Consider the following 14,368-nt stretch of genomic DNA (forward strand, 5'->3'; position numbering starts at 1 on the left):
GTAATTTGTGAATATCTTCTCCCATTCAGTAGGTTGCCTTTTCATTTTATTAGTTTCTTTAATTGTGTAAAACTTTTACTTTGGTATAGTCCCACTAGTTTAATTTTACTTTTGTTTCCCTTCCCTTGGGAGACAAATCTAGAAAAATACTAAGGCTGATCTCAAAGAGATTACTATCTATATTTTCTTCTAGGAGTTTCATGGTTTCAGTTCTCACATTTAGGTCTTTAATTCATTTTGAGTTTATGTTTGTGTATGGTATAAGAAAGTCATCCAGTTTCATTGTTTTGCATGTAGATGTCCAGTGCTCCCAGCAACACTTATTGAGTAGATTTTTCCCCCCACTGTATATTCTTGCCTCCTGTGTCATAGATTAATTGACCATATAAGCATGTTTATAAATTATTTTTATATTATACGTTTTGTAGTATATCTTTAAATCCGGAATTGTGATACTATCAGTTTTTGTTCTTTCTCAAGATCATTGTGGCTCTTCAAGCTCTTTGGTGGTTCCAGACAAATTTTGGTATTATTTGTTCTAGTTCTATAAAAAATGCTATTGGTATTTTGATAGGAATTGTACTGAATATCTTTTATGTAGTATGGATATTTTAACGATATTAGTCTTAAGCATGCTATAATTTTCCACTTGTGTCATCATCATTTTTTTTTTATCAATGTCTTATGGCTTTCAGAGTACTTGGTTAAATTTATTCCTAGGTATTTTATCACTTTGGTATAATTGTAAATGGGGTTGTTTCCTTGGTTTTCTTTCTGCTACTTTATTATTTCTGTATAGAATTGCAACAGATTTCTATACGTTAGTTTTATATCTTTCTAACATTGCTGAATTAATTTGTCAGTTGTAATAGTTTTTTTGGTGGTATTTAGGATTTTCTGCAATATAGAATTTCAGGTCTCTAGTCAAAATTTTACCTTTCTCACCGATTTGTAAGCCTTTTATTTCTTGTCTGATTGCTGTGGCTAGGACTTCTAGTACTATGTTGAGTAAAAGTGCTAAGAGTGGACATCCTTGTCTTGTTCCTGATTTTAAAGGAAAAGCTCTCAGTTTTTCACCATTAAGCATCATGGTAGGTGTGGGTTTCTTATATATGGTTTTGTTATGTTGAGATATGTTCTCCTTAAACCTTTGTTGAAAGCTTTTATTATGAATGGATTTGTATTTTGTCAGATGTGTTTTCTGCATCTATTGAGAGGGTCATGTGGTTTTATTCTTTCTTTTATGAATGTGATGTACCACATTGATTGATTTGGATATATCGAACCACCCTGGCATTTCTCCAATAAATACCCCTTGATCATGATGAATGATTTTTTAAATGTATTGTTAAATTTGGTTTGCAGTGGATTTCTGTACATTGTTTTTGTATCCTGCAAATTAATTCATTTCTCAATTGCCAATTTTTTTTTTGGTAGAGTCTTGAGGTTTTTTATATACAGTATCATGTCATCTGCAAATAGTAAAAGTTTTACTTCTTTGTTACCAATTTGAATGACTTTTATTCTTTTTTCTTGTCTGATTCCTGTGGCTAGGACTTCCAGTACTGTGTTCAATAAAAGTGCTGAATGGACATTCTTGTCTTGTTCCTGATCTTAGGAGAAAGTTCTCAGTTTTTTACAAGTGCATATAATGTCAGCTGTGGGTTTTTCTTATATTGCTTTTATTATATTGAGTATGTTCCCTCTAAACCTATTTTGTTGAGGGTTTTTAGCATGAATGGATATTTTACTTTGTCAAATGCTTTTTCTTCATCTGTTGAAATGATCATATGGTTTTGATCCTTTGTCTTATTGATGTGATGTATCATGTTGATTGATTTGTGAATATAGAACCATCCTTACTTCCTAGAAATAAATCCCACTTAATCATAGTGAATGATTCTTTAATGTATTGTTGGATTCAGTTTGCTATTTTGTTGAGGGTTTCTTCATCTGTGTTCATCAGGGATATTGGCCTGTAGTTTGTTTGTTGTTGTTGTTGTTGCTGTTTTTTTTTTTTTTTTTTTTTTTTGGAGTGTCTTTATCTGGTTTTAGTATCAGAAGGGTGGATGCCTTTTATTTTATGCCAGATAGTGAAAAGATTTTTTGAAGCTTTACATAATATTATATTTCTTCAGAGAGCATTTATGTTTTCCTCTTTTAGTAGGGAAGATGATAATCTTGACCCAATCAGGGTCTAAACTGAATTGAGTTTGTGAGGCAGTTTTGACCACGTTCTGTTAAGATTCCAATTCATACCTGCTCTGACCATATGGATCTCTCAGGATTCCAACTGGAGCTTGTATGTTCACAAGGGAACCTCTCCATGATAGTAAATAAACTTGAATCTTTGATTTCTTAGTACTAGAAGCCTACAAAAAACTCAACTCTGCTATAGAAGACTTCCCACTGAGCTTATTAGCCTACTGCCATAGGCATCATTATTCAGTAAGTTGTCTTAAAAGGGGAAACCAGCTATAGTCAGTTTTTATTTTTCCCTTCCTGGGATTTTTGTCCCTTGAGTCTCCAAATTTGCCTCCTTAGCTATACAAGAGTCCAAAATCTCTGCTGATTTATCTGTGAAAAGCATCTCTCAACTTGATCAAAGACCAGATTATTTTCAACTTATTTCCTTATGCATAGATTCTGTGAATAGCCCCAGAAAAAGAGAAGCTGTACAATATCAGCTCACATCTTGAATGTTCCTACTTCCTCAGAATATTGGCACATTTATTCCTACTGCTTTCAGCAATAGACTTTATAAATTTTTTTTAAATCCATTGTTCCTAGCTCTTGGTGGGATGACTTTTCTTCTTCAAACTATTTCCTTATGCCATGACTTCATTTATTTACTGTATATTTCACTAGTGACTATAGACTATGGTACAGGCACTGTTCTGGGTGCTGGGAATATAGTGATGACCTAAGATTCTACACTGACAGATTCTAGTGTAAATAATTAGACACTTAAAATATATACTAATAAATATGTACATTGTTAGGTGGTGATGAATTCCTATGTTAAGAAGATACAGGGATAGAAAGTGATGATGCCATTTTATATGGGATGTTTAGAGAAGGTCTGTCTGGTAAGGAGCTATTTGATGACATAAATGAAGGTAAGACGTGTATGTCTGCACTTTGTGCTACTGACAGGGAATAGTTCCTGCAAAGCTAAAGCATTTTCATGTTTGGTGATTTTGAGGAACAAGTATGCTTGTAGCAAAGTGAGGGAGGTGAGGATTGGTGAGATGACAGAAGTAGCAGTTGGCACATTGAAACCAATTATTCCAGGGCTTCCATTTATAGATTACACTCCATTTAACAGAAATAGAAACCTATTCAGGGGTTGGTAGGAGAGACTATTTTATATTTAAGAAGATTAATTTGGCTTTTCTTATATTTAAAAAGATTAGTCTGTGATTTGTTCCACATAGTACAAGTGAGAAAAGTTGAATCTTTTGTAATCTCTCAGGTGAGATAGGTCAGTGGCCTGAACAATCTATCTAATGCAGAGTGGAGAAGTGTGGACTTTTGAGCTAGACTGCCTGCATTTAAATGCCAACTTTGCTTATCATTACCTGAATAATCTGCTTAATCTGTCTGTACCTGAGTTCTGGAAAGGGCAGAAGAGGGTAGAATGGAAAGGATAAAGAGATTTAGATATAGTGTATTTGAGATGACAGCTGGACGCTCAGTGGAAATGTAAATTACAGTCAGAAGCTCAGTGGGTAGGTCCAGGCTGGAACTAAATGTATGGGATAGACACGAATATGTACTATATTTGAAGCTATGAGATTAGATGAGTTCCTCTAGGAATTCATTTATATAGAGATGAGTATCCATTAGGGGATCCAAGATTGACTAGTGAAGAAGAAGAAAACCACATGACAGAAATATCATGGGGACCAATGCTAGCATATATTTCACAAAGGTGGGATGACCAACTGTGTCAAATGCTACAGATGGTGAAAGGTCAGGTACGATGACTGAAATGACTGAAAAGTGACCATTTGAATTAGCAATGAGGTTGTTTCGACCTTATCGGGAGCAGTTATGGTAAATGGCAGGGAACAGAAGGCTGAATGAAGAGAGTTCAGAGAGAAAATGGGAGGGGATGAAAAAGGCGGTGAGACAGTTTGCTGGAAGGGAAGATGAGATCCCCTCTAATGATATACACATGTCACTTTGATTTGATGAAGGTTAATTTTGATCCAGTCTCAGGCAGTAGGATTATGGTTTGGCTTATCTGTGTTGATTGACATGACTTTATGTCTCTACCTAGTCTAGTGAATACTCCCGTTATTGAACTCAAGATCTGAGTGGTTCGTTGAAAGGATTCACAGTATTCTTTTTCAAGTATGTGAAGGGTTGGCATCTTCTCTGCAGGAAGAGTGTTCTTGATGTCATAGAATTTGAATCTTTACAAGCAGGCCCAAGCTATAATTTTGCTGGGCAAAATTTCGATGGTTTATGCTGTATTACTTCAGCATTTAAGTTACCTTGCTAGCTGACTTCTAAGCAGTTACAGCTCCACATGGTCTCTCATCCTCCATTAATCATTATGATAGCTATAATATTACATTGTATTGATTACACTGATGTCATGTTACCAAGATATTCTGAGATGTGGGGGAACAAGAGTGTAAGAACCAATACTTGTAAGTATTCTGTTTATCTGACATCTTTATTTAACAGAAAAGTGTGCTAGGGCTTTCACTAACAAAATATGACAGACTGGGTAGCTTAAACAATAGGACTTTTTCTTACAGTGCTAGAGGCTAGAAGTCTAAGACCAAGATGTTAAAGAGTTTGGTTTTGTCTGAGGCCTTTCTCCTTGGCTTGCGGAAAGCCGGCGTCTTGCCGTGTCTTCACCCGGTCTTTCTTCTGTGCACATACATCCCCTGGTGTTTCTTCATGTGTCCAAATTTCCTTTTTTAGGGACACCAGTCAGATTTGATCAGAGCCCATACTAATAATCAACTCTTTAAAGGCCTCATCTCTAAATATTCCATATTCTGGGGTACTGGGGATTAGGGATTCAATATATGGAGTTTGGAGGAACACAATTCAGCCCACGACCTATGGTAATCTGTTGTATTAGTGCATATTTTAAAAGAGAAGGGAAAAAAAATTGATAGAGGCAATTTGAAAACCAGTAGGAAGCCTCAGAACTTGAACCAAATGACAGCTAGAAAAACTAATACGTTAGTAATATTTATTAAACCTCTATGCAATAGATGTGTGTATGTCTATACACACATACACACACACACACACACACACACACACATATATATATATATATATATATATATGTATGTATGTATAAAATTAGTCATCACAAAATGCCTACCAGATAGGTATTATTCCCAGTTCTCAGATAAGGACATTTAGATTCTGAACACGAATCCTATAATTCATAAAAGGTCTTGAATCTATAGAGTTATCTGAATTAAGTTTACATTCAACATATGATACCATAGCAGAGAGAATAGGAATATACAATACTAGCTTAGAACATCTGCAATAAAAATAACTGAGATATAAAACAGATAAACTTTCGTTACCTGTAATATTAATTTCTGTGCTTTGCATTTCCAAATGATTAGAGATAAACGTACACATGACAGAAAACTGTTCGCGTTATAAACTTAATTCTTCTTGTTTTAATGTTTGTGTGAGAGAGAGAGCGAGAGGGAGGGAGGGGAGGGGGGGGGGAGGGACAGAGTGAGGTGGAGACATAGAATCTGAAGCAGGCTCCAGGCTCTGAGCTGTCAACACAGAACCCGACACGGGGCTTGAACTCATGGAACACAAGATCATGACCTGAGCTGAAGTCAGATGCTTAACTGATTTAGCCACCCAGGTGCCCCTAATTCTATCTTTTGACGAGTGAATGATAATTATCAAAGTTTTGGTGCAGATAGTTTTAAGATAGTAAAGTTTTTTTTTTTTAATGTAATCTCTATACACAATGTGGGGCTCACACTTCACAACCCCGAGACCAAGAGTAGGATGCTCTACCAGGGTGTCCCATAAGATGGTAAAAGTTTAATCATCTTTTCTCCAGAGGAATTATCAAAAGTTTGAGCAAACATGAAAATATCTGAACAGTACAATCTCTTCAAATAAATTTGATGCATTTTCAAAAATATTTCCTTTTGCAATATACAGTTATGTGTATTTTGGAATTATAAATTGTCCTCTAAACAACGCAAATTGGCAGCTATTAATGTACACAAGTCATATTTTGCTTCAATTGTGCTTAGTTCTGAATTCTCAATGCCATTTGGATAAATCGTCAGGTAGTGATTTGTTTAGAGGCCAAATATTTAAAATCCATGCCTCGTAATTAATCTTAGGGCTACAGAAATGAAAGAGGACCATCAATATGTGTCACATCTGTGTATATTAATCATTTAAAATAATAGAATATTCATAATGATGTTTGGAAAAAATGAAAGCTTGTTTGAAGTATATATAATAAATTCAAATGATTAAGAGAAAAGGTAAGATGATCAGATTTATTTCTAAATAACCTTTAACTTCAGAAAATAATCACATTCAAGTGAACTTGTAAAACAACTGAATTTTTATTCAAAATATGAGATGTCATCGTTAGCCCTTATCTTACTCTTGAAAAATGGAGACAAACATACAGGAAAGGAAGGGAAACAGAGCTATTTGATTCTAAGCTCAAGTTTCAAAAATCTTCAGAGAAGGCAGGTAAAAAACTCCAGATACTTTCCCATGGTCAATTATAGTCCATATGCCTCATCCCATAAATATTATAATTTATTAGGGATAATAGTTTTAGGTTTTTTTCCTAAGTACCATGATTTCTTGCTTTACATGAAGGCTCCCCAGCGCTGCCACCTACTTCATAAACTGACCTGCAGTTTCTTTAAAAAAAAAAAAAAAAAAATTCTAATCAGTACAGATTTAAAGAATAAATATCACACCTCCATGGTAAACTATTTTATCACCACCAAATAGAAGTGATCAGTATTTTACAAGGAAGAAATTCAGAGTATTTAAGAGTACATTCCTATACAATGACCGGACTCACAAAAGTATGGGCTTTCGTATAACAGATTCTGAAGAAGACCCTGAAAAGGGGGGGTAAAATAAGTGGCTGAAATAAGACCTAGCTATATAAGATAATTTTAATCAAAACTCATCAGACCTAATAAAATTCTTAGGAAATGGATGAAAAGCTCTGTCCCTAAAGTGAACTATACTTAGTATCGTCTGTTGGAGGAAAACCACCAACTCAGTAGCTGACCCTAATGTGGAGGCAAAAAACAGAGGGCTTTATCATTTATTAGGCACAGGAGGAGACTACTTTTTTTTTTTTTTTTTAAAGAGACCTGATTAAATGTGAACTGGAAGCTGCCAAAAGTGGGGTAAACTATCCCCCACTCTAAAATGGCCATATGTTGTATACTTCCAGTTAATTACGACGTTGTGGAGAAAGAGATCACAACCTTACTTAAAATAACAAGAAATGAAATACAAGGTAAAGCAATGACAAAAAAATTAAAACACAGTAACAAAACCCTGTGATAATGAATTTGTACAAAATCCATAGTAAGGAATTAAAAAAAAATGTACAGAGCAACAGTCAGTGCAAATGGCAACCATGCCAGGTCTTCAATGCAGTGTTAAGTTTCTTCTCAGCAGCCACCTGCGAAGAACCGGAGAGTAGTGAATGCACACCGTGGATGGTTCCCTAACACCCTAAGTAAGTGTGGCCAGTGCCATGATTCGTGTTTGTTGGCTGAACATTACCTTGGGAAGCAGTCACTAGACTTTTTTTCTTAATAGGCAGTTCCTCATTAATAAGTTCTGGTCCATAGTGAACTAGAATGAATCTTAATGGACCTCCTTGGTTTTTTGTTAACTCTTGCTTCACTTGAAAACTCCAATGTTTGACAGGCAGCCACTAAAACAAATCCTTCCTCTTTACAACTTCCCTTTTCCATATGGTGGACCCTATGTAAACCTAAAAACATATGGTAACTTAATATACAAGGTTTCTCAAAGTGCAAAATGTGATACATATAATTTCATAGGCTTCAGTTAAAACATTTTATACAATACAGTACAGTTTGAGATTTCTGCTCATAAATTACACCATTCAACAGACAACTACTGTAAAAGCCTGGCTGACTCACAGTAACCCAATGCCTTCTTACACAAGGTTAATACACTTAAACGGTACAAATTTTGTTCAGGCCAAAAACATAATCTTACACATATGTACATATACATTTTAAAATGCTATTTAAATGCTTATGTATAGCTAGACAAATCTCACAAACCATGAATTACTGTTTGGTTTCCGGTTTGCACACAAACACTGTATACAATATTACAAAAAAATAATCTGCAAAACTATTTTATCTCTTTCTGCAAGACCTGCTCACCCTGTAAGTCTTTTGGAAGGGCTCTTGTCCGCTGCAGAACCAGGCTAAGTTCTTCAATAACCTTTGATGGTAACCTACTATCAGAGTCTAAAACAGCTTTGCCATTGCTGTCCTCGGGTTTCCTCCATGTCTTGGGGGCTTTCTGGCTTTTCTGTTGCCCGTGAAGGACCTCAGCCTCCGTGTCCTCCAGACAGTTGAAACTCCGATGTTTTCTGGTTCTAGTTCGAAGTTTCTCGTCCTTGTGCTCCAGGCACTGGGCCACCATGGAGGCTCTCTCCCTTAAGCTGCCATCCCCAAGCTCTTGGTCACACTTTTCACTGAGCCTCAGCCGTTCCAGCTCTGCTCTCGCACTCTGAAAATAAAATACAACATCTCAGGAGAAAGCAGGATTCGGTACAATTTACATTGAAAACACATTCCACAGAAACGTGCATGCTTCTTATTTTGAGCTTATTTCTGTGACTTAGGTTCTAACTTTACTTTGACACAAGTGGCATGTCAGAATTCACTGACCAAGAGATCAATACAGTCATCTTACAGGTATAAAATCAAATGAAAGGTAGACCATGGAAATTCATTTTAACATACACTTAAATTATAGCTTCAAAGAGGTCTCTCAGGTTATTCAGATTGACTCTCATCGCCTTTTTAAAAAAATTAAATCCAAGTTAGTTAAATAGTGTAATAATGGTTTCAGAAATAGCAGTTAGTGATTCATCACTTACATAAAACACCCGGTGTTCATCCCAACAAGTGCCCTCCTTAATGCCAACTGCCTATTTAACCCATCTCCCGACCCAACACCCCTCCAGCAACTCTGTTTGGCCTCTGTATTTAAGTCTCTTATGGTTTGCCTCCCTAGTTTCACCTTATTTTTCCTTCCCTCCCCCTATGTTCATCTGTCTTGTTTCTTAAATTCCACATATGAGTGAAATCATATAATATTTATCTTTCTCTGACATTTTGCTTAGTATAATACATTCTAGTTCCATCCACATTGTTGTAAATGGCAAGATTTCATTCTTTTTGTTGGCCAATATTCCATTGTATGTATGTATGTATGGGTATATACCACCTCTTCTTTATTCATCAGTCAATGGACATTTGGGCTCTTTCTGTAATTTGGCTATTGTCAATAGTGCTGCTATAAACATTGGGGTGCATGTGCCCCTCTGAGTCAGCATTTTTGTACCCTTTGGATAAATACCTAGTACAGCAATTACTGGGTTGCAGGGTAGTTCTATTTTTAATTTTTTGAGAAACCTCCATACTGTTCTCCAGAGTGGCTGTACCAGTTTGCATTCCCACCAGCAGTGCAAAAGAGAATTCTTTCTCCGCATCCTTGCCAACATCTGTTGTTGCCTGATTTGTTAATGTTAGCCATTCTGACAGGTGTGAGGTGGTATCTCATTATGGTTTTGATTTGTATTTCCTGATGATGAGTGATGTTGAGCATTTTTTCATGTGTCGCTTGGCCACCTGGATGTCTTCCTTGGAGAAGTGTCATGTCTTTTGCCCATTTCTTTACTGGATTATTTGTTTTTGGGTGTTGAGTTTGATAAGTTCTTTATCGATTTTGGATACTAACCCTTTATCTGATAGGTCATTTGCAAATATCTTCTCCCATTCTGTCAGTTGCCTTTCAGTTTTGTTGTTTCCTTCGTTGTGCAAAACCCTTTTATTTTCATGAGGTTCCAATAGTTCATTTTTGGTTTTGTTTCCCTGGCCTCTGGAGACAAGTCTAGTAAGTTGCTGTGGCCGAGGTATTGACTTTCATTTCAAACTTGCCTCTTCCAATTCATTTCTGCTTAAATGTGTCATATGTTGGTATATGTGTAATTCCTACAGTGTCATGTACGTGGCTATAGGATTTGGGGACACACCCTATACTTGTACTACAGCCCCCTCTTTGAGACTCACAGTACATATTAGTATATTAAAGATGTTGAGCAGGTCTATGGCAGAGAAATATGTTTGACTTCTTTTTCTGCTCTTTTCCTCCTCCTCTAATACCCGACCAGTGAAATCCTTCCTCCCACACGATGTCTTTTAGAATCCTGCAGATCCAGTATTTCTGAAAATACTGAAATAACTGAAAATACTGAAATTAATGTGTATTAATATATAACTTAAATATATTCCTATTAAATATAAATATTAAATATACATTGATAATATTAAATATATATTTATGTATTAAAACTCACTTTTGGATCCAAGAATTAGAGCACACGTTCATTCGCTGAACTATAAAGGCGTGCTTTCTTAATTAGTGTTCAGGATGTCTTATGACTGGGCAATTTCTGGCATACAGAACTCTCATCAGATCATCAAAGAGTTGGGGGATATAGCTCAGGGGTAAAGCATCTGACTGCAGATTATCAGAGCACAACAACTGAATAAAGTGTAAGACAGAGGAACAAACAACAGACAATCAAGCATATGGCAGTGTGGAGCCACTGAACAAGGAAGGAGACCCAACAAACTGGATCAGAGTGTAGGTGGAGTAGAAAAAGAAGTTATTTTTCTTTTCACAAGAAGAATTGAAGAAATGTCTTTGAAAGTTCCCTGGTAAAAGGTGCAAAACCTAGAAAGCAAATATCTGAAGGAGAATTTGAGTTATGAATGTTGAAACAAGATGAAATTTTAATCTGGTATTATGTGTGACACTGAGTGGCATAAATGGAAGAGACACTCAATATAATTATGTTTAAAAGACAACTCCCCAACTTTCTCTCTTCTTCTCCGCAGTGCTTACTCTTGTGATTATCCGAATGCCCTGCTACCAAGTTGACTCAATGCAAGCAGAGGGTTTTGATTTGTTCACTGAATGTGAACCCAGTATAGTGCCTATACTTAGGATATGATTGCTAACCTTTCGAATATTGAATAAAGTTTTAAAATTTTTAAATTCCATTCAATCCAGACGTGAAATTAAAACATACAAACTCAGGCTGAATATAAATATTTTCACAAATATATTTTATAACTTGAAGTTTTGTGAAAAAAATTATGCTTATATATCTCAGGGAAATACATTTCATCTCCTCTAAAAACTGATGAAATATTTAGTACCTAGCTTAATTCCAAAGTTTCATTAGACTACGTTAAAATATGGAGACAGCTGTGATGTTTGCACCATGTGAATGTAATTAATGCCACTGAACTACACTTAAATAGGATTAAAATGAACAGTTTTATGTTACGTATATTTTACCAAAACAAAATACCCCTCCCCCAAGATGAAAGATTAATGAGAATGATGGCTAACCAGCACAGGGATACGACTGGGAGTTTATAAATAAATATCAACCACGGTAAGACTTACTTGGCATCTATTACCCAGGGAAAACTAAGGAGCAATATAGACTTTTTTCTTATTGAAGTATAGTTGACACACAATGTTACATTAGTTTCAGGCATACAACACCGTGATCTGACAAGTCTATGTTGTGCTGTGCTTACCCCAAGTGTAGCTACCATCTGTCATCCTACAACACCATTACACTATCACTGACCATATTCCCTGTGCTGTGCTTTTACTCCCATGATCTATTAGTTCCGTAACTGGAAGCCTGTATCTCCCTCTCCCCTTTATCCATTTTGCTCATTCCCAACCCTCCTTTCTGGAAACCATCAGTTTGTTCTCTGTATTTATGGGCAGGTTTCTGTGTTTTGTTTTTCAGACTCCACATAGAAGTGAAATCACATGGCATTTGTCTTTCTCTGACTTGTTTCATTTAGCACCATATCTTCTACGTCCATCCATGTTGTTGCAAATGGAAGATTTCATTTTTTATGGCTGAATAATATTCCACTGTATACATACATAACACTTCATCTATTTATCTATGGACGCTTGGGCTGCTTCCATAATTTGGCTATTATAAACAATGCTTCAATAAACACGGGGGCATTTATCTTTTTGAATTAATGTTTTCATTTTCTTTGGATAAATACACATTAGAATTACTGGATAGTATGTCTAATTTTCTGAGGAACTTCCATACTGTTTTCCATGGTGGCTGCACCAATTTACATTCCCACCAACAGGGGAGTGTGCACCAGGGTTCTTTTGTCTCCACAGTCTCACCAACACTTGTTATTTGGGTACTAGCCATTCTGACTGGTGTAAGGGGTTATGTTATTGTGGCTCTGATTGGCCTTTCTCTGATAATTAGTGATGCTGAGCATCTTTTCATGTGTCTGTTAGCAATCTGCAAGTCTTCCCTGGAAAAATATCTATATAGAAGTGTTTAATGGGTAAGATTCTAGATCACCATTTCCTGCTTGAACTGCTCATCATTCTTCACTGCTCATTATTTGTTTCACAAATATTCTTAAAAAAATTTTTTTGAAATAATTATCCCATATTGTCTTCCAAGTTCCTTATTCTTTTGATTCAAATGTTAACCATGTACTAGGCATTATTCTAATAAATTCTCAACTATGATATCATTGAATCCTCACAACAGCCATGTGAGGTAGAGCCTTTTATTATCCCTACATGCTTGCAGATAAAGAGGCTGAGTACAATGAACTCCGGAGGTAGCCAAATCACAGGTAGGAACTAGTATGTGCATTTTTTTTAACGTTTATTTCTGAGAGAGAGAGAATCCAAAGCAGGCTCTGAGCTGTGAACACAGAGCCATGAGATCATGACCTGAGCCGAAGTAGGATGCTCAACCGACTGAGTCACCCAGGGGCCCCTCTGGTGTGTGCATTCTTAAGTACCATGTTTGGCACTCGTGTGTGATCTCCTCTGGCCCATTTCTTTCTCTGGCTTATTCAGCTAGCTCACTACTAATTCACTCAATTAATTTTGGAAGTGGATTTTTCCAGGATGACTGCCTGCCTGAGTGAGGTATTCTCCTCCAACTTTCAATAAAACCTCATGAAACCAAGACATGAAATGGGGCATTACCAAATGGCCAAAGCACCAAATTTGCCAATCTGCCAACACCTTGTTTGAAAAACAATTCTTGAATACATCCACTGATGTGACTATGAATATATCCTATTTAGCAGTATTTTAAGCCATTTTCCATTTTTAAAACAAAGGACCAAAAGTGATTATTTTATAAATGTATTTTCTTAAATATTTACATGAATCTAATTCTGTGACATTTTAATGGTTCATATGCAATTTTCAATTTCTATTAATAGTGTTTTAATGCTTTTTAAACTTCCAATGTTTTCCCAACACTAGAGCATTTAAAATCTTTCTCTGCCAAATTTGTTGAATCACCCCGTGTGCAAAATTTACAAAGAGGTTAATTTAGCTTAGTCATAAATTTTCTAGCAGTTAATATTTCATGGAATTATTTTAAGAGCTTATCACAAGGTCTTTATAGTTTGGAGTTTATCAGTTTTCTGATCTTAAGTATGATAAAAAAGAAAAAAATTGTCTCTGAAATTCTGGATTTGAGAATAGTTAACAAATTATTATACTATATATTTAGTCATCATCCTAATCCTATACTGGATACTGGTTAATGTTTTTTGATTTGCTTTGCTCCATAACTCATCCCAAGGCAATGTCAGAGAAGCTGGGGTAACAGGTTTGTCTTGTTTGTTTAAACTGTTTCCTAATGTGAGTTCCTGGGAAATGGGACTCTTAGAATTTTGAAATTCTAGATTATTTTAGGAACCCATAATTGTGCAGAACGCTTAAAAAAATTTTTTTAATATAAGTGCAGAAGGAAATAAACCGTTATTTCAAAGCTTTTATCTTTTAGTGAAGAGGAATATTACATTGGGATAAATGTTCAAGGAAAGATATACATAGAAAAAAATTTTAAATCTGATCACTAAGTTAAAATAGCTTTAGTCTTTTAAAATTTGAGAGATTCAAACCACTCAGTCCCAAACCTAGGCTTGAAGAATTTCTTTTTTTTTTTTTTTGCTTGGAGGGGCTCAACTAAAGCACTGAAACA

General features: G+C 35.7%; 1 protein-coding gene across 1 annotated transcript in view; it reads right to left on the reverse strand.

Moving 5' to 3' along the window:
- Window positions 1-6,928: 6,928 nt before the first annotated feature.
- ARAP2 (ArfGAP with RhoGAP domain, ankyrin repeat and PH domain 2) overlaps window positions 6,929-14,368 on the reverse strand; it is a 188,477-nt gene continuing 181,037 nt past the window's right edge. Inside the window, exon 33 of the mRNA XM_078446218.2 lies at window positions 6,929-8,784. Within this exon, the coding sequence (XP_078302344.1) occupies window positions 8,401-8,784 (384 nt within the window). The 3' untranslated portion in view covers window positions 6,929-8,400. The remainder of the gene's footprint in view (window positions 8,785-14,368) is intronic.

Source organism: Panthera onca, chromosome B1 (assembly GCF_046562875.1).
Source record: "Panthera onca isolate mPanOnc1 chromosome B1, mPanOnc1 haplotype 2, whole genome shotgun sequence".
In the NCBI taxonomy this organism is placed as follows: domain Eukaryota; kingdom Metazoa; phylum Chordata; class Mammalia; order Carnivora; family Felidae; genus Panthera; species Panthera onca.